At 33.3% G+C, this 27,781-nt stretch overlaps 2 protein-coding genes across 13 annotated transcripts; both read left to right on the top strand.

Annotated features, from left to right (window-relative positions):
- Positions 1 to 3,125: 3,125 nt before the first annotated feature.
- On the top strand, positions 3,126 to 15,387 carry LOC103489319 (DExH-box ATP-dependent RNA helicase DExH5, mitochondrial). 2 transcript variants are annotated; one of them, XM_008448430.3, is made up of 20 exons: positions 3,127 to 3,759; positions 4,423 to 4,577; positions 4,666 to 4,753; positions 5,030 to 5,272; positions 6,047 to 6,142; positions 6,788 to 6,976; positions 7,067 to 7,226; positions 7,311 to 7,441; positions 8,095 to 8,262; positions 8,344 to 8,616; positions 8,898 to 9,092; positions 10,387 to 10,590; positions 10,759 to 10,828; positions 10,925 to 11,073; positions 11,685 to 11,990; positions 12,998 to 13,057; positions 13,181 to 13,333; positions 13,505 to 13,615; positions 13,983 to 14,530; positions 14,674 to 15,387. In XM_008448430.3, the coding sequence occupies exons 1-19, from the start codon at positions 3,313 to 3,315 to the stop codon at positions 14,451 to 14,453; spliced, it is 3,669 nt and encodes a 1,222-aa protein (XP_008446652.2). In that variant the 5' UTR covers positions 3,127 to 3,312; the 3' UTR covers positions 14,454 to 14,530; positions 14,674 to 15,387. The 2 variants fall into 2 exon arrangements, with proteins under 2 accessions (XP_008446653.2, XP_008446652.2); XM_008448431.3 differs by lacking the exon at positions 14,674 to 15,387 and having other exon boundaries at positions 3,126 to 3,759; positions 13,181 to 13,325; positions 13,983 to 14,132.
- A 4,398-nt stretch (positions 15,388 to 19,785) lies between these two features.
- Positions 19,786 to 27,606, top strand: LOC103489325 (CDP-diacylglycerol--serine O-phosphatidyltransferase 1-like). Of its 11 annotated transcripts, none has more exons than XM_051091057.1 (15): positions 19,786 to 20,335; positions 21,213 to 21,250; positions 22,494 to 22,684; positions 22,987 to 23,085; positions 23,234 to 23,299; positions 23,390 to 23,449; positions 23,963 to 24,053; positions 24,296 to 24,350; positions 24,451 to 24,530; positions 24,645 to 24,761; positions 25,575 to 25,659; positions 26,145 to 26,236; positions 26,591 to 26,859; positions 26,986 to 27,074; positions 27,216 to 27,606. In XM_051091057.1, exons 3-15 carry the CDS (start codon positions 22,524 to 22,526, stop codon positions 27,344 to 27,346), a joined length of 1,395 nt encoding a protein of 464 aa, XP_050947014.1. In that variant the 5' UTR covers positions 19,786 to 20,335; positions 21,213 to 21,250; positions 22,494 to 22,523; the 3' UTR covers positions 27,347 to 27,606. The 11 variants fall into 11 exon arrangements, with proteins under 11 accessions (XP_050947014.1, XP_050947016.1, XP_050947015.1 ...); XM_051091059.1 differs by lacking the exon at positions 21,213 to 21,250 and adding an exon at positions 20,819 to 20,895; XM_051091058.1 differs by having other exon boundaries at positions 19,786 to 20,339.
- The last annotated feature ends 175 nt before the right edge of the window (positions 27,607 to 27,781 follow it).

Raw genomic sequence — 27,781 nt, 5'->3', positions numbered from 1 at the left:
TTTTTTCTTTCTTTCTTTTAGTGTTGTAATAATTTGTATTATTATTGCTGCTGCTGGAAATGCATACCTTACACTCAAAAATCAAAATCATTTCTAATTAATTACTTATCTGTGTACATGTATCTTCTTTGTTCCTATTACTATTGGAACGGAAAATCATGGTGTTTAATTTTTTAGTTGATGACAACGTACAATTTAAGTGATGAAGAGAGTTTCTCTTATGTTATAAACTTTTGGTGAGCATGATTCGTACATAAATTTTAATCGATACATATTTATATTTTTTTGAAATTTCATATTTAATTCATGTTTTTAGAAGTTTATTTTAAGAAAAATAACTAGTTAATTCTTGTTTTCTTTATCATAGGTGGGTGAAATAATGCAGTCTTTTAGTACTTCGAGATTAATATTACAATATTATATATTAGATGAGTTGGACATATTTTAGAAAAATAAATAATTATTTGGTGTAGTTGTATGTGTAATTTGACACATTTTTTTTTTAATATTTGGTACGTCTAATTTTATATATTACTAAATTTAGAAAGAAAAAGTGATTATTCCAATTTCCAAGAGACTATTTTCCAATAGATTAAAGTTCAAGATGTTGTTTATTTAACTAAAATTTAGAAATTAGAGATTATATAGATGTGATGATTTGTAATTGGTAGATATAGTAGGTGTGTTTAATTTTATACATAAAGTTTATTTGTGGACACTCTTGGTTGAACATAGATAGAGGGGTGGATCTAGTATAATAAACTAGACTATAAAGCATATATGTTTAACATTAATTTCCTCGTTTAATGTTATGTAAATCATGCTTTAGCATGGACTATAGTATTAGAGATGGTAAACCAAATTTGCTTTTCATGTATGTGATAGTTTGGTTTAACAGTCGCAAATCAAACCGTCAATTTTTTTATATCTCAATCAATGTTTTTCTCTACTAATTAATTATATTCATTTGTCACTTTATGCGATTTATTATAATTGTCTGACATGTTAAACTATTGTAGATCAAATTCATTTTCAATAAAAGTCTGTAGCATGTTTTCTTAGTTGGCGTTATCCAACTAGTACGCAAAAAGACAATATTCGCAACGACAAAGAGGGACCGTAAATGTCAAAAAATCCGCTAAAAGTGATATTGATATTAAGACTACTTTTTCAATAATTGCAAAAAAAGCCAATAACAATTTTCCATTCAATTGACATTGAAACATAGGAGAGGTCGAGTCGAATTTTTAAACATTTCAAAATAATTAAGTATTTAGAAGTTCTACGCGTAGTAATCGTGTACATGAAGAATTCAATCTTCGACTTCGAGGGAGGGATGTCGATGATATAATGCAAGTGAAGTACATGTGCAATGCACAAACTATTGACCAAGAATGTCAATATATTATTGTGAAAGGAAATAACGAAAACAAGAAAGAAAAAAAAAAGGTAAGGAAATGTGTAATTGAGACTATTCGACAGAAGCCCAAAGCATGTTTCCTAAAAAAATGGGTGTCAATATTGGACGAATTTACGGCCCATATGTTATTGTCTGATTGGGCTAGAATAGCCCAAAATCAACCAAAAAATATATAAAAATGGGATATATTATAAATTATTGGATAATTGCAAATATAGCAATATTTTAAAAAATTTATAAATATAGTAAAATTTGTCAAAGCCTATAACTAATATACCATAAAAGTCTATAAACGATACAAGTCTATTACTAATATATTTTGCTATATTTAAATTTTTTTAAAAACATTGTTATATATTCTATTATTATTCCTAAAATTATTAAATTATTTTAAAAATTAAAACTATTTACAAATTAGAGCAAAATTCAATTAATTTTAATTTTTAAATTTTTTTAATATATTATGTAAATAATTTAATTTTTTAGGCTATTCATAAGAATTAGGATTAGATAATAAAAAGCTGGCTTAGTCATTGACATTTGGGTCGCATTAATGTCTACCATATCACTGATTCTTTTTAATTTTGTGTTTCGTAACACTTTTAAACATTAATTGTTGTGTCTATTACATTTATAGACCCTTTTTCATTTCATCTTTATTAAATATGATGTATTTCGTTTTATAAAATCATTAATTGAGATAAATAGAATAGTTGGTTGTATAAAAGGAACAATTTTTTTATAAATACAGTAAAATGCACTAAAATATTTACAATTACAATACTATTTCGAAATCATAAACAGTTAAAATTAATACGAGTCTATCAATAATTTTTCAGTATTTATTTTTATAAAATTTGAAATTTCAGTATATTTAAAATATTTTCAATAATTCTATCGCTTGAAATAATTTTTTAGGAAAAAATCATCTTTCAAAAAATGGAACAAGAAGTTAGTTATTATAATCGTAAATTATTATAATTTAGTCATAATAACTTATATTCAAGGTGTATACTTTTTTGATATATTTGGGATGAGGTTTTAAAGGTAAAAGGGTTAGGAAAATGGACAAAACAATGTTTGGCCCAAAAGTTATGATAAAGTGGGTTAGGATTTTTTTTTCTTACAACCCTATTTTTTTTTTTTTTCCCTTTTTACGACTCTGCCCAAATAATCCAATTCAAATTATATTATTGTTTTTTAAATTACTACAATTTTAAATCTTTTTCTAAACACATATTATTATTAATCCCTTATCCAAATATATACCATCATAACATTATATTTCATATTTTTTTCTCCCAAACACATATTATCATTATCTTAATTTCAGGATTATTATAATTTTTTTCCTCTCGCGTTCTTCCCCTCCCCAAAATGCACAATTTTAGTTTATGGTTATTAAAAGTGTGAGTTTGAGATCAAACTATTTTATTTTAAAAATAATTAATAAATAGCATAACAAATAGTAAATAGGGAAAGCCAACGAGAGAATTTAAGATACTGTTAGCTATATAGTTAATTGAGTACTTTTGATTTATATTTACCGTAGCAACCGTGGTTGTTGGATTCTTCGAACAACCCTTTTAACATTGTTGTATTTTCATTTGAGGAGAATTTTTTTTATTTTTTATTTCAAAGATCCACGTGGAGTGCACGGCTGGACGCAGCAAAAACGAATATGACATGGAAACTCATGGGTCATCCCAAAAAAGCCGCGTCGGATTGATGACTCGAGAGCAGTAGGCTCTCGACTGCGCTGTTCAATTTCTCTCCACTGTCTTCTCCTTCCTCAGCCACCATTTCCCCTTTCTACCTCAACAAACTCCTAAACCTCCAAAACCTCCTCTTCAATGGTACCCTCCTTCTTCCCCCTCTGAATTCCCCCTTGCATGCCATTTCCAATTCTTCTTCTTCCTCTTCATCTTCCTCTTCCTCTTCCTCTTCCTCTTCCTCCTCCTCCTCCTCCTCCTCCTCTCTCTCTCTCTGCAATTTCATCCCCCTTCTCCACTTCCCAAAACCCTAAAACCCTCCCACATTTCTCAATGAAGGACCGCTCTCCTTCCTCCAATGCCGCTGTTTACGTCCCTCCTCACATCCGTCTCCGCTCCGTTGTTACTCCTTCTAATAATTCATCTCCCGTTCCCGCTGTTGACTGCAAGCTCAAGACGGCTCCACTCTCGCTGCTCGATTCAGGAACCACTGCTTCGCCTTGCCTGCAAGCTCGATCTCAAGAACTGCTCCCCACGGGGAACTCGCGTTTGCAGTGTGATTCGGCCTACGACGATGCAGCTCCTACCAACAGTTGGAGTTTTAATTTTGAGTGTTCGCATCAATCGGTGCGGTTTTTTCTTTTTTCTTTTGCTGCTTTTACTTGATTAGCGCCGTATTCTCATTCCTTTCAAATGTATGGCGTGCGTTTGACTTTCAGCTTAGCTTCTCCAGCGGGAATTAGTGTCGGGTGCAGTCAAGTAGTTTTTCCAGTTACTTGAATTTAGGGATTTCTTTTAACTGGATTGGATTCTATTTGGAGAAATGTTCAGTGTGATGAAATGTGACTGAACAATTGACAAAGTTGTATCGTTATTTATCGGTTATTTCATGTTGGCTGTGACTTTTTTCAGGTGAATGGTTTATTGGTATAGGTATGTGGATTTCGGGCCGCATGTGACAGTATGGACTACTTGTTTAGTCACCGTTCTTAATTAAGGAGAATTTTGTATGGACTTTTTTATACCATCAAGAGATTTGCGCCTTGAAAAGTAGATGATTTAGTGTTTCTACTCGTTTTTTTGGGACTGAATTTTAGAGGCAAAGTTGATCTTTTTATAATTATTGAGTGATACTACCTGTTTTTGGCCCTTCTAATAGTAGATGATTGTTTCTTATTTAATCATCCTGTGTTTTTGTAGTATGTGAGTATGTTCTTTGATTTGATATGTTTTATACTTTTTCTTTAAATTCTCAGCAGAATGGTATGATAAGTATCAAATTATGTACAGGGTATTACACCTTCTGTAAACATTGATTTGTGGAAAAGGAAGTTAGCTTTACTTTTACGTGACAAGGAGAAGCAAGAGTTGGTTTCAAGGGAGAAAAAAGATAGACATGACTTTGAGGAAATAGCTGCTTTGGCAAGTAGAATGGGACTTTATAGGTAACTTTTGATTCCTTGAACCTGCAATTTGCTTACCAGTAAAATAGATGGTTGTTATTCTAAATGTTTTGGTTGTTATTCTTGGTAGCCATCTATATGCCAAAGTTGCTGTTTTTAGTAAGGTCCCATTGCCGAACTACAGATTTGATTTGGATGATCGGCGTCCACAGAGAGAGGTATCATAACTGATGTTTGGTTTTGCACCTTGTTTTTGTTTCTCATGTTTTAAAAACCACCTGCTTGTGCTAATTGTCATAGTTTCTTCCTTTGGAACTTGAAGATATATTTTTCTTTGCATTATTGGCAGATTATTGTTAATTTATCATTTAATGCATCAATATCACAAAAATGAACAGTCGTATTTCTGCTTCATTTTGAAGTTTACAATTTTTGGGTTTATATTTACTTTTCCCAGTCTGCTTTTAGGCATAAGCCTTTCTGAATGTGAACAGGTCTTTTTGCCTCCTGGGTTGCTTAGAAGAGTTGATGAACATCTGAGAGAATTTCTCTCTCAAAAGTCTAGGTGTAAAGGTTTTCAAGATATCTCTGTCTCTAGAACAAGCAGCAGCGGAAGCATTGCTACAGATGAAGGGCTTTTTGAGCAACCTGAGCCACAAGGATCTAGTAAGGCCGTGATGGAAAAAATTCTTTGGAGGAGAAGTTCACATCTGCGTGATCAACAGCAAGCTTGGCAGGTTCAATTTTCCCTAAAACAACCAGTTTGCTTTATCCCTCAAAGCATTTCACTTTGTTGAATAACTTCCGAACCACATTATAGGTTTGACTATGGTTTATGAATAGTACAATGCAACACATTTATAAACTTTGCTGATTACTCATGCAATATATATTTTTTTTGTTCTTAAGATGCTTGTGTTGATATAGTCCCACTACTTTAGAGTTTACGCCAAGCTTATTCTATAGTTGAGAAAGCAAGTGACTTTGAGGTCCATTTGATGCATGTAACAGCATTTATTAAATTAGGAATTACTTGAGCGATTCGGGAATCATTTGATTTGCTACTGGACAATTCTTATAACTTAACTTGTTGAAGAAATTTCAGTTGGATTATAGGTTTGCACACTTTGAATAACTACTTGATACTCTGGCATCTAAATTTTATGTATGAGATCAAGTTAAAATTAGCAGACTTCTCATTTTTAAGCGATTTGGGATGAATGGGTGGGATTTTCGAAAGTTTTATGCAGAAACATTTATATCTTTTTGGCAGAAAAACGTTTTTATGTACACATTTGTATATATTGATAAAAAAAATGTTTTTCAGTATTATTATGTAAAATGTTTTTCAGTATTATTATCTTGACTTTCAAAGCTATTTGTAGACTGTTCTGTGGAACATGGTTAACACCTTTCAGGTTTTAACTCATTTTTCTCATGTCTCAAAATGTAGATTTTATCTGGTGTTATTTTAATTAACATTTTTATTCATACATATTTTGTAAAATCAGTCATCTCTTGAAGGAAGAGAAATGCTGGAATTCCGGAGAAATCTTCCTGCTTACAAGGAGAAGGATGCATTATTGGCCACAATCTCACAGAATCAGGTTGTTCATGGTTTTATATATTAATATATCGTGTCTTCTTTGCTTTCACTGGCATGTTAACAGATCATTTCATTATAAGTTGTCAATAAATGGAATCCTCTTAATCATCAATTTAGTAGCCAAGTTGCATTTTCACTACCCTGTATGACAAATCTGTCCTAGAAGTGTTCTTTGGATCAACTCCATTTTTCAGTTTTTGGTAGCTCCGGACAGAGAGGGTTAGAAGAACATTCCGAACTGAGAAATGGATTCTTGAATTCTTTTGGACTATAATCTCTTCACTTTGAATTTTTTGTCAAATATTTTTTATTTATAATACGAAAACTTTTGGACCCGTGTGTTCTTTAGAATAACTCAAAAACTTCAGTTCTCTTATACCATCTTTAAAATATTTATGTTCATGAAAGAAGCTCTTTCCGCATTATGGTTTAGAAAAAAAAAATTGGTTTGTCATCTCTTCCACATTATGTTGGCTTTGTTTGTCAGATGCACCTTTATGGGAGAACTTTCTAGTATTTTTATCTATTACTCCATGAGTTCTATTTTTCAAGATTTTGTGACATCTAATCAGTGTGTACTACAAAATAAGTTAATAATTTCCCTATTATATATTTGCATATAATGGCTGGATATTGGGTTCCGCAGGTTATTATTATTTCAGGTGAAACTGGTTGTGGCAAGACTACGCAAGTTCCCCAGTTCATTTTGGAATCAGAAATAGAATCACTCCGTGGGGCTGTTTGCAGCATCATATGTACACAGCCAAGACGAATATCGGCTATGTCTGTCTCTGAGAGAGTTGCTTCTGAAAGGGGGGAGAAATTGGGTGAATCTGTAAGCAGCTCAAAATCTCAAATCATAACCGTTGACATCTAACGTTATGGATTATGATAGAGTTTCTATCTCTTTATGTATTTCTTCAAGGTTGGTTATAAAGTGCGGCTGGAGGGTATGAAAGGGAGGGATACTCATCTTCTCTTTTGCACTACGGGTATCTTGTTGAGAAGATTGCTGGTTGATAGAAATTTGAAAGGCATAACTCATGTTATTGTTGATGAAATTCACGAGCGTGGAATGAATGAAGGTGATGACTGATGAGTAGTTCAAGTTGGTGATTTTTGGTTTATGAAAATTATAACGTCTAATTCCATTTTTTTTTTCATTCTAGATTTTCTACTAATTGTCCTGAAAGATCTCCTTCCTCGTCGACCAGAATTGAGGTTGATTCTAATGAGTGCAACTTTAGATGCAGAACTTTTCTCATCCTACTTTGGTGGGGCTCAAATAATTCACATTCCGGTAATAAAAAGTTTGTTATGATTTTTTAGAATTCAATGTTGTTGTGGTATTATGTTGTTTGCCATTCAGTTTTATTCCCCTATGACTGAATTCGAATGTTGAATGCTCAGTCTTGGCATCAGTAACTTATAATTAGACTTGTATCATCGATTGTTTCTTGCTTGAAAGCATTTTTGTGGCTTCATTGATTGAGCATAGTTGTGGAGAGATTTGGTTTCATTTAACGGAAATCATTGTTTGCACAGAATCAAATTCAGGACCTTTTGGTGCATTATTTTAGTTATTATTATTTTTGTTGATGTGTTGGAGATCAGTTTTAGAACTGTGACTTTGTAATGTTAAGGCATTTTGTGAAAATATTTTGAGAAATGGCCAATTCGGAAATAGCAGACTTAGGGGGCAATAGATCAAAGAGCGGAATATATTTCTTGAGAATAGACTAAAGACTAAAGAGTTGAATTTATTTCTTAAAAGTTAAATCTGAATGGCCCTAAAAAGGCAATACTTCTCAATGTTGCAAATTTTGTTGACGATGAAATAATTTCAAGACCTTTGTTTTGAATCCTTTCCCTGTTGATATAAGTTTAGCATAAATCAAGCACTGGAAATTTAGTTGAGTGCAACGTTGAATCCTTTGCTTTGGTCTGTATCAGGGATTCACACACCCTGTCCGAACTCATTTTCTGGAAGATATTCTAGAAATGACGGGTTACAGATTAACTCCATACAATCAAATAGATGATTATGGACAGGAGAAGACGTGGAAAATGAGCAAACAAGCACCAAGAAAGAGGAAAACCCAGATTGCCTCTACCGTTCAGGTATGGGAAGTTCTTCGATGCACTAGTGCTTTAAAATCCTAATCTGCTAACGCTTTTCCTGCTTGGAACTTTTGTAATTAGGATGCCCTTACAGCAGCTGATTTTAAGGAGTACAGTCTTCAAACTCAGGAGTCTTTATCGTGTTGGAATCCAGACTGTCTTGGTTTTAATCTCATAGAATATCTTCTAGTTAAAATATGTGAGAGCGAAACACCTGGAGCTATTCTTGTGTTTATGACTGGGTGGGATGACATCAGTTCTCTCAAGGAGAAACTTCAGTCTCATCCTTTATTAGGAGATCCAACTCGTGTCATGTTGTTGGCATGCCATGGCTCAATGGCCAGTTCAGAGCAGGTAATATTGGATAGTGGAAACAGAATGATTTGATTGCCACATCTCTCTCTCTCTCTCTTTCTCTCGATATTAGTTAGCATGGGTATTCTCCATTCTATCTGCATGAGAAGTCGATACATCTTTATTGAGATAGAGGAATATGATTATACTTTTTAGAGTGACTGTGAGGCATGAATGCAATCCTATTTACTCCATTCTGGTCTTTTTTGTTTTTTCTAAAATTTTATCTGGCACATTTGTATATCCACCAATGTTTCCGTGCTAATTGCAAATATCTGCAGAGGTTAATATTTACTGAACCTGACAAAGGAGTGAGGAAGGTAGTGCTCGCAACAAATATTGCCGAGACAAGTATAACGATAAATGATGTCGTGTATGTTCTGGACTGTGGAAAGGCGAAAGAAACATCATACGATGCTTTAAATAACACTCCTTGTTTGCTTCCCTCTTGGATATCCAAGGTTTCTGCTCAACAAGTAAGGTTATATTCTCTTGCTAACGATATGGGTTATCTCCCTTGGATGTTAAGCATATATGTGGAGCCATATGAGATGCGATTTCCATTTTATTTTTGGTTTGAACGCTTGTCTATGCATAATTGAGATACACCATACATTTTACTCATGCATTTTTTAATTTTTCTTTGTTGGAGTGTTTTTACTTATTTTTTTTTTTTTTCTTCAGACAAGTTCATCTAGTCTTTCAGATGCCTGAGCATTGTTTGAAATTTGCTTTACCAGGCTGCAGTAGAACGTTAAATTTAAAACCATAGGAAGGCCGTTTACATATTGGTAGATATTATTATTATCTTCCATCGTAGGATCTGAGTTATAGAAGGCATTATTTTCCTGCTTCCTGCTTTTAATTTTTCTTAAACAAAATATCAAGATGATTTTTCTTAAACAAAATCAAATCTAACAAAATATCAAGATGATTCTTTTTGTAAACCTTTTAACTGGGGAAAAAGCAGGGAAGCATGTATGATGTTTAATATGCTATTCAATCCACATAAGTCCTATTTGACCTTTGTTAATCCCTTGATAGTTTCTGTAAAATGATGTGGAGGTTACCTATCAACAGTCAAACGTAGTAAAATTTATGAGCATTTCTTCTGGTTTTCTCTATTTGATATTGAAAACTTTCATGTTTTTTTGTTGGAGTTTCTGTGAGCTCATTAGGTTAGTTGAGGATGAAATATGAACTGTCATGGCTTAATTGGAAAGCTAGCAATCAGATAGAATCCCCTGGCTACAATGACTTGTGGATATATGCCTTCATGGTTTACAATGACCTGATTGTACCTATATGCTTCAACATGGATGACATAATGAGTACCTGAGTATAATGGAATAAAAGGGTGATATAAGAACAAATGTTGTAACGTGGAATAATGAGATATGAAATGTATTTCAACTCCTTGGGGCTGGAAATAATTAGTCTTGTTGTGGCCTAACACACTAATAATTGGAAGCACTCATTAATAGCAGGGTTATGATTTTTGTATATCAGGTCAAGAGCTTCATGTTTCCCCAATACTTCATTTGTGATATATATGTACAATCTGCAACCGAATATGCGAGAGTTTTTGGAGTGGGGTTTTCTTTGTTTTCTTATTTCCTTGTTTGAAATACATTCGATTTCTTTTTCTAAAAATTTAACCATGGACAACAATGTGAACTGTGTGTGCTTGCACAGGTTTATCGATACTTTCAATATTTCAGATCTTTTATAGTCCATCAATTTTGATTGTTTTATTTTCTTGCCTTGTAGAGAAGAGGAAGGGCTGGCCGTGTTCAACCAGGAGAATGCTACCATCTATACCCTAGGTGTGTGTTTGGTTCTTTTTCTGAGTATCAGCTACCAGAAATTTTGAGAACACCTTTACAGTCCCTCTGCTTGCAAATAAAAAGCTTAAAGCTTGGAAGTATATCGGAGTTTCTATCTAGGGCTTTGCAGTCACCAGAGCTACTTGCGGTTGGTCTTTTTTCATATTTCAATCTGGATACAGTATATAGAGAAGTTGACACGCATTTAGACCTTTCAAATTTCTTTTTCTATAAGTTCCTTTGCATGATATACACTGACCTGCACTCCTATTCTTTCATGTTTGCTGCAATAATTTGAGTCAACCACTGTTTGCAGGTTCAGAATGCTATTGAATATTTGAAGATCATTGGAGCATTTGATGAGAGTGAAAATCTTACTGTTTTAGGTATGGAGTAGGTCTAACTTCTACTTTTTCTTCTGATGGCTTATGATACTCAGTTTGAAATTTGGAATAGATGACCACATTCAATGCTCCTGACAGGTCGTTATTTAACTATGCTCCCAATGGAACCAAAACTGGGAAAGATGTTGATAGTAGGCGCTATCTTCAATTGCTTGGATCCTATTTTGACTGTTGTTGCTGGTCTCAGTGTGAGAGACCCTTTTCTCACGCCACTTGAGAAGAAGGATGTAAGTTCGCTTGCATCACATGTTTATCATAGAGTTCTTATTTCCTTCTTAATGATTTCGATTGAAACTTCTATATAAGACCAATTTTCAATGGCGCCACAAAATGTTTCCTTCGGCTTCACTCCTGAAATAGCAACGAAAGTTATCAAGCATTCTTTGCTTGATCCTGTAAAGATTGACATGCGACCTTAGCTTCCCTTTGAGTCAAACTTAAGGATTTCAGGCACCCTTTTTGATGGAGGTTATTTTGACCTAAACCATATAAACATCACTGCCAAACTCCTTGAAAACTTCTGGTTTATGGAATATGGAGGGCTTTGAAGCTATCGTTAACTGAAACCCCATGTTCACTCTGGTTTCAATAATCCCGCCTCAACTCCCTCTGTAACTAACATCTAAACTATTGAAAAAACTTTGTTCACAGTAGGCTCTGATTTTCTAGTCCCATGCTTGTACCTTCTTACACCCTGAAGTCAATGGACAGTCAGAGTCTGAGAGATGCCATTTGAAACTTTTCTCTAATCTTGTTTTCTTTTAGACGTATGGAGATAGTTTAAAATCGAAATGGAAATAGTTCTCTCATTAAATTTTTCTGTTTTGTTTATTTAAAGGCCGCAGAGGCTGCAAAATCCCAATTTTCACAAGATCATAGCGATCACCTTGCTATTATCCGGGCTTATGGGGGATGGAAAGAAGCCGAGAGGAACTATGGTGGATATGACTTTTGTTGGAAGAACTTCCTTTCTATACAATCAATGAAGGCTATTGATTCTTTAAGGAAGGAGTTTTTTTCTTTGCTTAGAGATACTGGCTTGGTTGATGGGTACTCAGACACCTACAATGCCTGGAGTCTTGATGAACAACTCATACGTGCAGTTATTTGCAATGGCCTCTATCCTGGAGTTTGCTCCGTTGTGGTATGTCTTTGTGTTTATTTGATTTTAATCAACCTTTGTTTTTTTCCCTTAACCCCTGGTTCCAAACAAATTAATCCATTTATAGTTTATGCTTTCCATTGTTGAGGTGAAGTTTCCCGGTTTCATAAAATTCTAAAAACAAAAAAGTTGCCCTGTGACAAGTCATCATTTGATTGGCCAAATGATATGCTATAGAACATTGTGGACTTTGTAACGCTACCTTGTGCAGACTGCAGTGTCAGTCATAGATTCAACAAGGACATTATCGCAGGGCACACTCCGGTGCATTCCATTATTATTATTATTATTTTCTAAAGAACTATGGACTGGACAAGTGGAGATGGAGCAGGATGCAAAGGACAGAATCCTAATATGTGGAACATCTTTTGTGTAGAGAATGAAAACAAAAATTAAAATATATATTTGTCTTTAATCCAAGCCTTTAAAATGTTCAATAAAGACTGAAGACCAATTTCTGCGTAAGAAAAATCTAAAAACACACGCACACATAAAGTCTCGAGTTTGGGAAAATATTCTACACCATTGTGGAATATAATTACTTTTTTAGGTTTTTATATTATTAAGAACGAATAGAATTGAATCATCTACCTCCCCCAAAATTTGTATTTGAATCATTTATTTTTAGAAAAAAAGATTATAAAAGTAAAAATTTAGAACATTCAAAACTTACCCCTTGTGAAAACCTAAAGTTCACAATGCTTGAAGGACTGAAATTTCTGCAGATATTTCTTAATCAATGTCCCTGCAATATTGTCCCATCTTTTTTGAGAATAGCATGTCGTTATGTCTGTATATGCCTCTGTTTCTTTGTGCGATTGTCTGTTCTTCATAAGACATGCCCTTTGCTTCTTGTCTATCGTGTTAATTTATTCTCTCTCTCAAATAGATCTTTCTTTCTTTCTTTCTTTTTTTTTGTGCACGCCCCAAATATGTACCTTCATTATTTCTGTGCTCTTTTAGTTTTCTCTAACAGTAATCACATGCAGCAAAATGAGAAGTCATTTTCTCTCAAAACTATGGAGGATGGCCAGGTGCTTCTCTATTCGGTAAGCACGTCCTTCAAATGCATGCACATTGACTTTTTTCCCCTTTTGACAAGAGATTTACCAAAGGTTTTTCAATTACTTTTTATCATTCTTTTAATTCCTTATTTATTTTTTTCTGTATAGAACTCGGTGAATGCTCGAGAGTCGAGGATTCCATATCCATGGATAGTTTTCAATGAGAAGATTAAAGTGAACTCCATTTTCCTTAGAGATTCAACAGCTATCTCTGACTCGATGCTGCTTCTCTTTGGTGGAAGCATCTCAAAAGGTGATCATGTAAGTCTTCTACGGGATTGACACTTACGCCCATGAAGGTTTTTACAATTGTTGTCTTCGGCTCCATTTGTTTTTCTTCTTTATTTCTTATTTCAAAAGGGCAAAATAAATTCATACATCATCATTTCAAATTCCAAAAGTATACGTAGTAGTAAACTCTTATTCTTGTAGGAGGGACACTTGAAAGTGCTGGGCGGTTTTTTGGAATTTTTTATGAAACCTGATTTAGCAGAGACATATCAGAAATTGAGAGTGGAACTTGAAGAACTTATACGAATAAAGGTAAGTGAAAATCATATTTTGTGTATTGATAGGATCTGTTGTTTTTGTTTTCTCTAGTTTTAGTTAATAATATGTGCTTTCTTACTTTTTATAAACTTAAACTACGTCTATTAATTAAGTCTCCTTATGATACAATCATTATGTTTTATATTTCTTACCATGAAGTATTTCGTGTAACAATATCTTTATTTATTTTCAAATTTTAAATTTTATAATAAAATCCTAACCAAATTTAAAACTACTGAGAATGGCTAATTTCTACCGATGTTTTTAAAATATAGACAGTATGGAAACAAAACTTTAGAACATGAAGTGTTACTAGACGACCCCAAGTACTTGTATTAATTGATTTGGTCACAATGTACAGCTACTAAATCCAAAGATGGACTTGCACTCCCACCATGAGCTCCTATCTGCTGTACGCTTGCTTATTTCAGAAGACCATTGTGAAGGTCGATTTGTTTTTGGCCGCCAGATCCTTCAGCAGCCGTCCAAGACATCAGCTCCAGCAGCAGCACCACCACCAACTGCTGTTTCAAGAATTGAAAGTGGACCTGGTGGGGACAATTCCAAGAGTCAGCTCCAGACTTTACTCACGAGGGCTGGATATGCTGCACCCATCTATAAGACTAAGCAATTGAAGAACAATCAATTTCGAGCAACTGTGGAATTTAATGGACTGCAAATTATGGGACAACCTTGTACCAACAAAAAGAATGCTGAAAAGGATGCAGCAGCCGAGGCTCTTGAGTGGTTGATGGGTGGAAATCAGATGGGGCACGACTATGTCAACCAAATGTCTATGATGTTAAAAAGGAGCAAGAAGGATCATAACTGACCCACCACTTCCTACCTTTTAACGGAAGCATAATTTGAGAAAGCAGTGAAAGAAGAGCACAATCAATGAAAGCTCAGGTATTGCTCTTCGCCCCAAATCTCATGATTTCTTTGGACCTCGAGAACAGAAGATACCTAAAAAAAGAAAAGCAAAAAAATAAAAATAAAAATAAATCATAGATAGCAAACTTTGATATCTTGCAATTACTTTATCATAACAGGTCTGGAGGAGCAGAACTCGGGGTTCATGAAAATACAAGAACATTCAATTCCTAGGCTGGAACTTGGACCATATGGCCGAGTTTGAAGGCACTGGAGTTCAATAAATGAGGGGGACAAGAAAAAGTCACGATTACAAAGGATATGGTGGAAGCAATGATACACTGCAAGGTTTGGGTCAAGAAATTACATGTGATTATCTTGTATATAAATTAAATTAGAACCCAGTCACATTTTTTTTGTAAAATATCATTTTTTTTGGGGGGGAGGCAAAAAGAATAGTAGGCCTGTAAAATTCTCAAGTGAAATCTTTGACATAGAAATTGGTAGCCTGGGTGAGAGAGTAAACAATGTCTAGTCCTAAAAAAACAGGCATGTCAGGAGAGAGGTGAAAGATGCAACAGTACAACACAGTCTGCACCTTTCTTGACTCTTCTTTTAAAGACGCTGGGTCCTCCTCCTTACACACTCTCTATCTCTCCCCTAATTGATCTCTTCCTTTTTAAGATGTTGGGTCCTTTCTATGAGAATAGCAAATGAACCCTCCAAAGAATGGAAAATTTTTCCGTGCCAAGACATATTGAGATCACAAAGACCAAGTAGTAATAGAGAAGGAGAATTTCTCAAATCCCTAGAGAAATAATTGTGTTCCTCCAGGTTCTTCCAACGGTAAAGCATTTAATTTGAATGAGAAGGTACAAAATTTGTTTCGTTTTTATGGTTGTTGATTCCAGGGGGATGGAAATGAAACAGCGATAGTGCTGTAGGAAAATGGAAAAGTGTCGGATGGAAAATAGGGGGAATCAGACAGTGGGAGTAGAAGACAGGCTGTCTGTGAATGTCATTTTTTCTTTCTTTTTTCTTTTTTCTTTTGATACCTTAAAAACACAAAATGTTTTGATAGGATTGGACAGTGCTGCGCATTGGATGGCAGAAAGTGAGGCCAGAGAGTTATTGGAAATTTAATTATTTGTCTCTTAGTTTCTCAGAAAAAATATTTTACCATCAATCAATACTCCCTCCCTCCCTCTCTCTCTCCCCTTCAATTCTTAATTTCACCACTTTTGTGACTCTCTTACCCCTTCATCCCATGTCCTTTCATATCGTGCTCTTGTTGCCTTGTCGGCTCTTTTCTTCTTTTCTTTTTTGGAATCCCATCTCTCTCTCTCTCTCTCTCTCTCTCTCCCTCTCTCTCTCTCTCTCTTATTATAACTCAGATTTTATAAAACAGGAAAACAGATCTTACAGATGATATTAGCATTCTTTACTTTACATTCATCCGCACTATCAATTGAAAATTATGTTTTTACATATGGAAAACTGAAATTTAGTTTCGTGTTTGAGAAGGCTTTTGATTTTGAAATTATGTGTGTTTTTTTCATGATTTCTTTAATATAATCTGTACCCTTTTAAACTTGTCTTGATTTATTGAAGTTGATAACAAAACAAAGAAATTAAGAGGAGAAGTAGCGATCTTAAAACAGTTTTAAGAACAAAAATCTAAGGCTTTGGTTTTGTGTTAAACCTTTTTTTTTTTATTTGGGGTTTTGAAATTTTGAAGTATATTCTCTCAATTTCTCACAATAGTTGAATTTCGTTATCTTATTTATTAAAATTTGTCTTAGTTTTTCCATATATTGATAATAAAGCAATAAATTTAGAGGTTAAATGGTTATCAAACGTGGCATAAATGGTTATCTTTCAATTTTCATCACACAATTCCATCTTGCCTGCTCTAAAACCTTATTTCTGAGTTAGTAGAAACATGAGGTGATATCTACTATTATCCACTTGTCATGTACAACAAAGATGGAGTTTCAAAAGAAGTCAAAGAACAGCCAAAAAAAGAAAGATTCAAAATTTAAAAACACAGAGGACATGTGATCTTTGAAAAATATGTATAGAAAAATGAAAACTGTCATAAATGTTTAAACATTATATTGATTGTTAAAAGGTTATGGATCTATTGACAATTTTTTAAAGAGGGCCAAAATTTTAAAGTAAATAAATAAATAAAAGGATTGGTGTGTTGGTTTTGTGTTTTATTAAGCAATACATTTAATGAAGGAGAGAAAGAAGAAATCTTTGTCAATGCTGTCAAAAGAACAGAACAGAACAGGATACAGAAGACAGAAGAGATTCTGTTTATTCATAATCTTATCCCAAATAAACTTAAAAACATTTTGACAGCAACTGCTTGATGTATTGAGGCATTTATAATCACTATATTGGCTAACACAATCAATGAAAATGGTCCAACCCCTTCTTTATTACCATTTTGTAGATCTGATCTCTACCAGCTATGCAATACCTACTTAATTAATAATATCCACATAATCACCAACCAAAATACACTAAATAATATTTATTTAATTTTGTAATACCGACCTTGTATGACTAATATTATTGCAAATATATATATAAATTATGGTTTGAACGTCATACTCCTTTCTAATAGTTGTCGCATTATAATTTGAAAGTGTAGAATATTTTATGTTTAATTTATCTCTAAGTTTTTTAATTATGAAGTTTTGAATTCTTAGTAAAAAGAAGGGAGTGGACAATTACCTTTTTTCTGTTGTTTTAGATTTAAATTTCCCATCTCCATTTTGTCAAATATTTAATAATTATTTTGTAATTGGTGTTCTTTTTTTTTTTTTTTTTGAACTTTCAAAGCTTTTACAGTAGATTAATTATAATTGATAGTGAAATTTTGAAATGTTGCCCACTGAATATAGGTTGAGAAATCCTTCTCAAACAACTTGACCTTAGGCTCCCCCAAAGGACATATAGAGTTTTTTGGAATTCCATATAACCTCAGTAAAAACAATGCATGAGATTCACCATCATTCTCAAATAGAACTCTCATAATTAGATGATAACATGTCTAACCTTTGTTATCAAACTCATAAACTAATACTTGTGATAATCCCAACAAAGGAGGCTTCTTGAGATTAAATAGCACAACAACATTATATGGAAACATACCCACATATAATCCGCATAGCACTATAAAAGGAAAAAAAAATCTACAGCCTAAAATAAACACGAAAAGAAAAATATGTACAACCAGAATCGTCGAACACAACTTCTGAGAAAATATGTCACTCAAATGCATATTGATACAATCCATAAACAACCCATTAAGCAAATATATGGGCAAATTTATTTGGTCAATCAAACATAAAACAACATATGGTCAGAAAGATACTTGATCAAATAGTAAATGTTAGTAATGTGACCATATATATGTGTTCGTTAATGAGTAATAAGGTAGTGAGGCCTACATAATATATTGCACGTATGCTTGTTTACACACATTATTGCATATTCCTCATCAAAACAAGTGTTTTTAATTAAATGCCATTTGGGTCCCATCCTCCACCCCCTATTTTTTACACTATTTTTTTTCTTTTTAATGTTCATATTATATATTCTTTTTATTTTTCTTTCAAACCCACTAATTAATCATCTCATTATCACCGTCCAACACATCTAATTATTTGATTAAATTATTGCTTTGCATTCAACTTAATAAAATGTCTAATAAGGCTTCAAATTCACAATTTTGTAAAGATTAAGATCACAAACTTTTAAAAAGTATAGAATTGATCGTTCGATTTTTAGTTTTTTTTTTTTTTTTTTTTTTTTTTTTGTGACTAGGGGATCGATATTTACAATGTCTAATAGATTGAATTATTTAAGATTTTTTTTTTAAATTACGAGTCATATTGGGTACAAGTTTGAAAGTTTAGAGTTGGATTATAAGTACGAGTTAAAATATTTCGAAGGAAGGTTTATTTATTAGACTTATTTTTTTAAGAAAATAATGATCAAAATAAAGATCTAAAACATGTCCTTCGATCTAACCTAGTTTTTCTCAAAAGTTTAAATTCGTTAATTAACAAAATGATTATTTTACCGAAGGAAGTCGTGAGTTAACAAGTTTTGTGATTTCTTAAAACATGTTTGTAAATTTTTCATGTGTTTGTAAATTCTTAAAAATATTTATCTTTTTTAAATCACCATATTCGTGAATCTTTAAACTAATTTTGATAGTATAACTATAAATTTGATTCTAAAATAATTTTGAGTGATTGAAATGTACACTAGACATTTTTTAAAACCATTTTCAAACATGTATTTAGACATTGCATTTCACGAAAAATATTAAAAATTATCTCAATGGCTTTTTGAAATATTTTACGATTAGAGAATCATATAAATGAAGAAAAAAAAAAAGGTTTCATCTAATTATATATATACACACAACCAAATACAGCGGTGGCAATCGAATATTTCCAACCAAATATATCTTTTTTGGTTTTCTTTTTTGGAATAATTTTACACAATCTTAAATATCAAAGAATAAAGCAATTTAAAGAAGAATACAACGAATTTTATCATAAGCTGTTTTTTTTTTTTGCCATCTCAATATGCTTTTAAAGAAACAAAATAGATTCTTTTTTTTTTTTTTTTATCATATTATCAAATGTCACTCCAACATTTTTCATTGAATATAATCAATAAACCAAACCAAAGATTGACTACAATTCAATTAATATACAATAAGAAGGAAAAAGGGAAAGGAATGGTACAAAGAATTAAATAACTACCTTTCTTTTATTTCCATATTTCCCTTCTTTTCTCTCTCGTATTTATTAATAATTCATTTTCATGTAATTTCAAATATCTAATTTTGAATAAAATTTTTAAAAATTTATAAAATAATTTGGGTATAATTTAATTATAATTTTTTAACCCTTAACTAATCTAAATTAACAACTAAATTAAATACCGTCAGATTTTGTTGTAAAATGTATACAATCTTTGCTATTATTTACATATTCTTTTTACAAATTTTTAAATATTATAATTGTTATGTAATAGATAAATTTAAGATTTTTTTTTTGTTTTTTTGTAGAGATAAATTTAAGATTGGTTGGAGGAAAATGTAAATCTAAATTTACATATTTAAAAATATGAACTAAAGAAAAAAAAATACTAAAATACAAAGATAAAAAAAATGGTATTTAAATTGTTAACAAAAGGAAAAAAAATAATGATAATAATAAAAAAAGAACAGAAAAAACAAAAGCCCTCAAATCTATCTTTGACCATCGCCCACACGATCTCTCTCTCATGGCCTCTGTTTGATTCGGTTTTGTAAATTTGAACTTTTCTCCTCGTCTTCATCGTCTCTTCGCCTTCATCCTTTTTCAATCTCTCATTTTCTCTCAGTCCAATCACACTCCCATTCTCTGTCAATTTCACTCTTCCTCTCTGTTTTTATGTATTTTCAGATTCAATTTCTCTGACTCTCATTACTGCTTTCTTACTCTCTACTGCCTTCTATCAATCATTCATTCAATCTTTCAATCTATCTTCTTCTCTGATTAACGGCTGGGATTCTCAATCACACGTCTTCACCGCCGTTTTTCTGCCTTCTTCACCTTGAACTATACTACCCATTACCGAAACATAGAGTATTAATCTATTTCCTAATTTCTTTTCTCACTCTAATCTTTTTTCGCCACCGTTCCCCTGTTTCTCTCACTGTTTATGTTTTTGGGTTGATGTCTTCTTTCCATTTCTCTCGCCCTATGCGTCGTCTTCATCTTCCTTCGCTTTCCGATTCTGTATGTGCGCTGTGCTTCTGACTACGTACGTATGTCTTTTTCTGCTTTCCTTCTCTCTTCTTCTTTATCTTTTGAAGCTTTTAGGGGAGTTGATTTGTGGGTTTGTTGTTTTTAGTTCTTTTTATTCGTGTTTCCTTTCTTTAAGTAGTTGTGAGTGAAAGTTTGATTATGTTAGTTTCTGGTGGTTTGAGCTTTATTATCTGCATTTGCTCAAAATGGAATGCTCTTACTATATTTGTCGTGGACGCCGTCCTAATGGTGAATAGCCAGTTAGAAAGGTTTAAAGTGGTTCTTTTAAATCATATGGGTTTATGATGATAACTTTTTTCATCCGTGTTTAATCATTGTTTTAAATTACTATATTTTTATCATCATACGAACTTGCTTTTTCAATAGTGTTGGCTTTTCTCTCTCTTTTATCCCCCCTAAAGTTGGGTCTACTTTAGTAATGCGCTTATACTTATAGCTAAAGTGAAGGCAAAAGTTTTATTCATTTATAAAATTACAGATGGATGCTAAAGTGGGTTCTCGGCTAGAGTATTTTGGATTTTTTTCATTGGAACGATGAGAGAGAAAGACAAAGAGGTTGCCCTGTTGACACCATACATTTTCATATTTTCACTATTCTACATCATGATTTTTGTGTCACTGGGTTGTGGAAGTTTTAAGTTCTTGATCATACCTTGATTCAAATGGCATATTGATGTTAGTTGAGTGATGTAGATTTAAATTGCTTTCTGTTGTATGGTGATGAAGAAACTGCTAGCTGATGTCAGAATGTTAAACAGCCTCTTCAAATAAGACATCAAATTTAAAAGCTTTCTGTCAAATCACAATGTTGTTAGTAAACTGCTCTTGACGCTAGTGGAATTGATGTGGGAAATTTATTCTTCTCTGGACAGGATGGCTGTGTGGATAGCTAGGAGCTTTCTTTCAACGAGTATTACTTTCCGTCTTAAATGATTGGAGTGATTAGAGAGTCTTTTTGACCTTAAACTTTACATGTCAGAGGATGTTTTTATTAGAAATAGAATGACGAGGGACGTCAATGTCAATAATAAGGCACCTTGTAGGGTTGATTCCTTATGTTTGGCAAAGGGGATAGATCTCACATGCTTCAATGAAATGTTTTCTTGTTCACTTTACCTAACGGCCCTTTTTGTGTTCCACACTTTTTGACCGAAGTATGTTGGTCTGACTTGGCTGCCTGCTGTGATGGAATTTCCCAATGGAACTATTTATAACTTCATTGCATTAGTGGTGGATAAACTGTTTTCTTGGTAGCTTGTTTAAGGATTGGACTTTGGATGTTTTTCAATAGGGGATTTAATGATTGCATTTTTCCCATTATGCATGCCAATTCTTCAGTACGTGTGGTTTAGTATGCGATGAATGATTGATTGGTTCTCAGAAAGATTGTTAGTCACCTCGTTGATGTGCCTTTGGTTTGATTCCTATTATTTTGGTGTGGCTTCTTTATATATATTGTTGGTAGGTCTTGGTCTTTCTTCCCCATGTCATTCAACAGAATCATTCTTTCTTTCCCTTCTCTTCTGTTGCTACTGCATCTTCTGGAGGAGTTTATGTTAAAAAGCTGTTTCGCTCCATTCCTTCATATCATTTCAGGAATATTCGCTCGCCCATGGTTAGATTAATGCCTCCTTGATTGAAATCCACTTCAAGAACCTTTATCTTATTGCCAACACTCCATTCCTCGCTTCTTCTTCTCCTTCTTCTTCATCTCTCTCTATCTCCATTTTTTATTTTTTAAATCTATGTAGAAAAAGAAAACATATGAAATTTACAACGAGAGGATCATCATGGAGTTTTTCCATTAACATGGTAAAAAAAAAAGCCTCTGACGAATAATCTTTATTATCAGAGATTCTTTGTTTTCCTTCTGACTAAAGATTCCAAAAGAAATCCCTCAAAAACCTATTTGTTCAAGCATTTTTACGTCTTTATAATTTGTGATAATCTGCTGGTTGTAATTGAATGATGTTTGCTCTATTGATTCTCATTCTCTGGATATGTATATGTTTTTTCATTCTCTGAGTATGTTGCCCATGTGTCACTTCTGTGTAATATTTTTTATTTTTTGCCCCCCTAAAAGTTGGTGTATAGCTCAGGAATTGTTGAAGTGTCTTTTATAAATACCAATGGGTTGCCATCATGTTTTGCAGTAGGCAAATTTGACCTTTTCAGTACAATCTATGGAACTTATTGGTCCAAGGAGAGTGAATAAAAAGAATCACCTTATTCAAGAGAATGGTGATTCTCTTTTATCAAATGCAGAAGATCTTGATCCGTGGACTGCATGGGCCTATAAGCCACGCACGGTTTCTTTGTTACTTCTTGGTGCCTGCTTTCTCATGTGAGTGTTTCGTTCTCTGATCATATATCTGTAATCGCAACTCAATAACTTATTTGATAAGTACTACCATGCTTATTTTCTGGAATACTATAGTAGTGAAGTATGCTTTTACGTTCTAAGATTTGGAAGTTCGTGTTTTTCTATAACTGAGCTGCTTCTAATTCTTCTTAGTAACATGGAAATCAATTGCCCATCTTTTTACCTTTTCATCTTGTTCAGAACAGAATAATAACTTTCACTGAATTTTTTCCTCTTCTTTTTGGTCTTATTTTTCTACCACCTATCCTCTTCATCACTTTCAGCACCATGGCCTTCGACATTTATAGTTTTGGGTTGGATTCTAACACTTTGGATAGGAAGAATAAAGGGAGGGCATTAGAGACTCTATTTCCTAGTGCATGGTAATATTCAGTCTTGGATGATATTATACCCTTCAGTTATTTTTTTCAAAATTTGAATGAAGTCCTTTTGTTTGTCTTTTGAATGAAAGCTTTTGCATGAACTAATCGCGGCAATGAATTTATTTTGTTGTTTGGATGTGTTTGTCAGCTGGGCCAGTGGAGCTCTAGATCCTGAATGCGCTGCTTCAAGCGATCTTGTTTCATCAGTTAAAAGGTCTGCTTCAGAATGATAAATATTTCTCCTTCAAAAACAAGTAATTGTCATTTCCTCTTGATAAACTGTAGTTCATGCTGCTTCTCATAGGGGTGTGTGGGCAATGATCGCTGTATTCCTTGCATACTGCTTGCTTCAAGCTCCTTCTACGTGAGTTATTATTTCAATTTCAGAGTTTCCTTATAGTTTTTCGGTTGTTTAACTTTTATCATAGAGTATCCGTTTCTAGTAGACTTGATCAATAAAATGACTAGTGATTTAGCACATGATGACCCATCATTATAAGATGTTTTTAACTTTTTGATGAATGAAGTTACTTTCTTTTGCTACCTCATCTTCTAATCAATCGGAGATTTCTCGCATCTAAGTTATTGTAACTACTGTAATTTAGATTGGAGTCGTTTTCTAAAAGCTCCTTGACGGGGAAATCTCTTCCCTCTGGCCCTTTTTTTGACGAGTTCTTGTTTCATATCCAACCAAATAATGTGTTCGTGTTTTTAGGGGAAAATGTGTGTATTTTGAGGACATTATTCCTTATTTGTTTTGTTTTCCTAACTTGAACTGTATGTTATTGTAAAAAGAAAAAAGTAATAATAATTTGAATTCAGTTTTGGAGGATTGAGTTTTGATGGTATGAGTGTTAATATTTTACTAATCTTGCAGGATTCTTATTAGGCCGCATCCAGCTGTGTGGCGCCTAGTACATGGCTTGGCTGTCGTTTATCTTGTAGCACTCACATTTTTACTTTTCCAGGTAGAGTTCTCAGTTCGCAATCAATTAAGTAAACATATATTTGAAGTTCTTGGATTTTTACATCTGATGATTGACCTTTGTTTTCTCTGTTGAAATTTCTTCATCGTGATCAATTACCTTTGATTGTTCATATTTTGGTCTTCCCTGATCTCATGCCACATAGCGTTCAAAATATAGTGAAGGTTCAATATTGTCGTTTTCTTCTGCTTACTGTATTTGCTCATTCAGAAATTTATTTTCAGAAACGTGACGATGCTCGAGCATTCATGAAATTTCTTCATCCTGATCTAGGCCTTGGTAATAAGATTATGCTTTTAGATCATGAACATTTGCCTTATGGTGTCTTCTTTTCAACTGCCTGTTCTAATTATTTTTTTTGTTCTGATACTTGATTTAGAGCTTCCTGAAAGATCATATGGTACTGATTGCCGTATATTTGTTCCTGAAAATCCCACAAGCAGGTTTAAGAATGTCTATGTATGATTTCTTCTTTTCCAATTTCAATAGCATTGTCTCATGTGCTTCCATGAGCTTTATTTATTAGTATAATGCCAAGGGACTTCATGTTTCTGATTATGTTCGTTTACTCAGGCAACATTATTTGATGAATTTGTTCCTGCTCACATAATTGGATGGTGGGGCAAGGCTATATTGATCCGTAATCAGCCCCTTCTTTGGGTACTATCAATTGGGTTCGAGTTAATGGAGGTTAGATATATAGTCAATATTGTTTTTTTTATCTTGGCAATGTTCCCATCATCTAGTTCCTAAAGTAGTCGCCATTTTGCCACCAATGTTGCAAAGGTTTCAACTTTTTCTAGAGAAGTATAAAATTTTTCAATCAAGCAGTTAGATTTTGAAACTAATTATTGAGAACGAATATATATTTGAAACTAGTTATTGGAAAGAAGTCCCATTACTAGAGGGAAAGAAAATAGAGATTGCACAGTTAAATGGGAATTTGATCATTTCCAAAGCATAGTGATGGACGAGAGGGTTATATAAACAGAGAAAAGAGCTGGTTGTACAGATGGTGAAAGATCACTACAAATGTTGTGGAAGAAGAGTTCCATAACTGGAGAGAACGGGAAGTTCATACGAACTTTTAGTGGGTAGGTTTAATCAAATGATAAAATCTAATCTAGTGAATTCTTTTCTTATTTGGGTAGGGTTGGTTTAATTTTTCAATTAGGTTACGTAAGAACAGGGGTATTTTGTATTTTGTTGAAAGAATATTAACTTATAGAGTAGCAGCCTTCTAAAAACTATATTGCTATTCTATTACTTGGTTATTTAGGGAGGACTTGACTTAAAATTGTGATGTCATGAGGTTATTGTAACTTCTAAAATAAAATAGGAACAAATACGAAGAAAAAAAATGATATGTACTACAAGGCCAAATAATGTATTAAGCTTGTTTTTTTCATTTCATGACCTTTCATGTTTTTTTGTTTGTCATTGACTAATGCCATTTCTCACTCAAGTCGGCCATTTAACTTTAAAATTTCTCTTATTGTCTAGCTTACCTTCCGCCACATGCTACCAAATTTCAACGAATGCTGGTGGGACAGTATTATTCTTGACATTTTAATCTGCAATTGGTTTGGTGAGTTCCTACACTTCTAAAAAAGTTGCTTCGTGTATCAATTGTGATATGCCATCTTAATGTTAGAGAAAAGTGTCATGCTTCACATGGATGATATAGCTATGTGTTAAATGTGACATTAAATTTACCCTTATACACTAGCTCAAGTTTTTGGGTTAATTGGTGATTTACGATGGTATCAGAGCAGATGGTACAGGGAGGTTTTATGTCAAACCCTTGTAATGTTAATTTCTTCTCCAGCTAATATTGATTTTCACTTGTTGGATCTTTCTTCATATTTCAAGCCCACAAATGAGGGAAAATATTAAAAATTAGGTTAAATTTACCACTTTTGGGTTAATTGGTGATTTGAGACTATGAATGTGGCTTTTAATTACTGAAATTCTAGGACATGCAACTGTCTTTATATTAGAGCATGGAACTATATTACCGCACTTAGTTTGTGTTTAATCAAAGGCCCTCATTTCTATTACTTGTTTCTGCAGGAATATGGGCAGGAATGCGCACTGTTCGATATTTCGATGGGAAAACATACAAGTGGGTTGGTCTAAGTCGTCAGCCTAATATTATTGGAAAAGTAAGTCTTGCATTGATTTCCCATCAAGAAATAAAACTGATCGTGTATTCTGTTCCTTTCTGGATCTAGGTGAAATGGAGAGAGTTATTTATCTTATGTAAAACTCCAGAAATGGGAACATCAACCATGAGTTGACTGAATTTAATCTGGCAAACTTGTTTGGCTCTTCTGAAATGTGAAATTTCCCATTTTTGGAAAGGCACATTTTCCACTTATTTCCTAATATATTCAACTGTACTTAGGGGAAGCGCTATGTTTGATTTTTTTCCATTTATGAATTATAATCTTTTTCTTAAATGCATCGGCTACACCTCTTTCAGTCGTACGACTATAAAACGATCTAACGGTGTGTAGTCGTCTTATATCCAGGTGAAACGGACCTTGGGACAGTTCACTCCAGCCCAGTGGGATAAAGATGAGTGGCATCCGTTACTTGGTCCATGGCGTTTCATTCAAGTTCTTGCTCTTTGCATTGTCTTCTTGACGGTGGAGCTTAATACATTCTTTTTGAAGTACTGTCTCTGGGTTCCTCCTAGAAACCCTGTAATAGTATACAGGTTGGTTCTATGGTGGTTAATCGCCATACCAACGATGCGTGAGTACAACGTTTACCTTCAAGACAGGTTCTTTCTCCTTCCCTTTTATGTGTTTCTCTGTTTTGGATTCATGAATCTTTTATTACATTAGTTAAGGAAAACACAACACATAAAAATCTGATGGAAAATCCTTGTTACATTTCTCTATTCCAGGAAACCCGTTAAAAAAATTGGGGCATTCTGTTGGCTCTCTCTGGCCATTTGTGTGGTCGAACTTCTAATTTGCGTCAAGTTTGGACATGGTTTGGTTCTTGATCTTTCTCTTTTCTTTTGTTGACGATGAGGTTAGAGGTTCGAACCTCTAATCTCAATGTTAACATAAATACATGATATCAGTTGAGCTATGCTCATTGATGAAATACTAATACAGTTGTCTTTTTTAGGTTTATATCCTAAACCAATGCCATCTTGGTTGGTGCAATTCTGGATATCTGTTGGAGTTTCCCTTGTATTATTCCTGCTTATTTGGAGCTGGCAACTTCACCAATTAGTTGCAAGGAAAAAGTGGAAATAATTTTTATTGATTTCTTCATAGGAAAAGAAAAAGGAATTCTTTTTATTTCATGGGAATCTCATTGATCATAATGTAAAATTTTTAATGCATTTTGTAGATAGCATCAGATTTTCCTATTAGGTTAGCGGTAGAGTCGACGTGAGGTTTTTCTTTGGAGAGGGAAGAATGTCTTTCGTGCCTTAAACGTTTGATTATCCACCCAAATGGTGGCCTACATCATTTTTATATTGTGCAATTTATAGAATTTAATTCATTTGGCATTGCAATGTCATCCAACTTTCTTAATGCAAATCAAACGTTTTAGATTTTAAAATATATAGAGAATAAATTGTTTCAAACCAAAGATTGAGGGTTAAATTGTTGCTTGTTGAATTGTTGCTTGTGTACTTTTTTTTCAGACATTTAATTTAATGCATATTTGAAAGTGATTTTGAA

Source organism: Cucumis melo, chromosome 10 (genome assembly GCF_025177605.1).
Source record: "Cucumis melo cultivar AY chromosome 10, USDA_Cmelo_AY_1.0, whole genome shotgun sequence".
Classification (NCBI taxonomy): domain Eukaryota; kingdom Viridiplantae; phylum Streptophyta; class Magnoliopsida; order Cucurbitales; family Cucurbitaceae; genus Cucumis; species Cucumis melo.
This window is presented reverse-complemented; position numbering and strand designations above follow the sequence as displayed.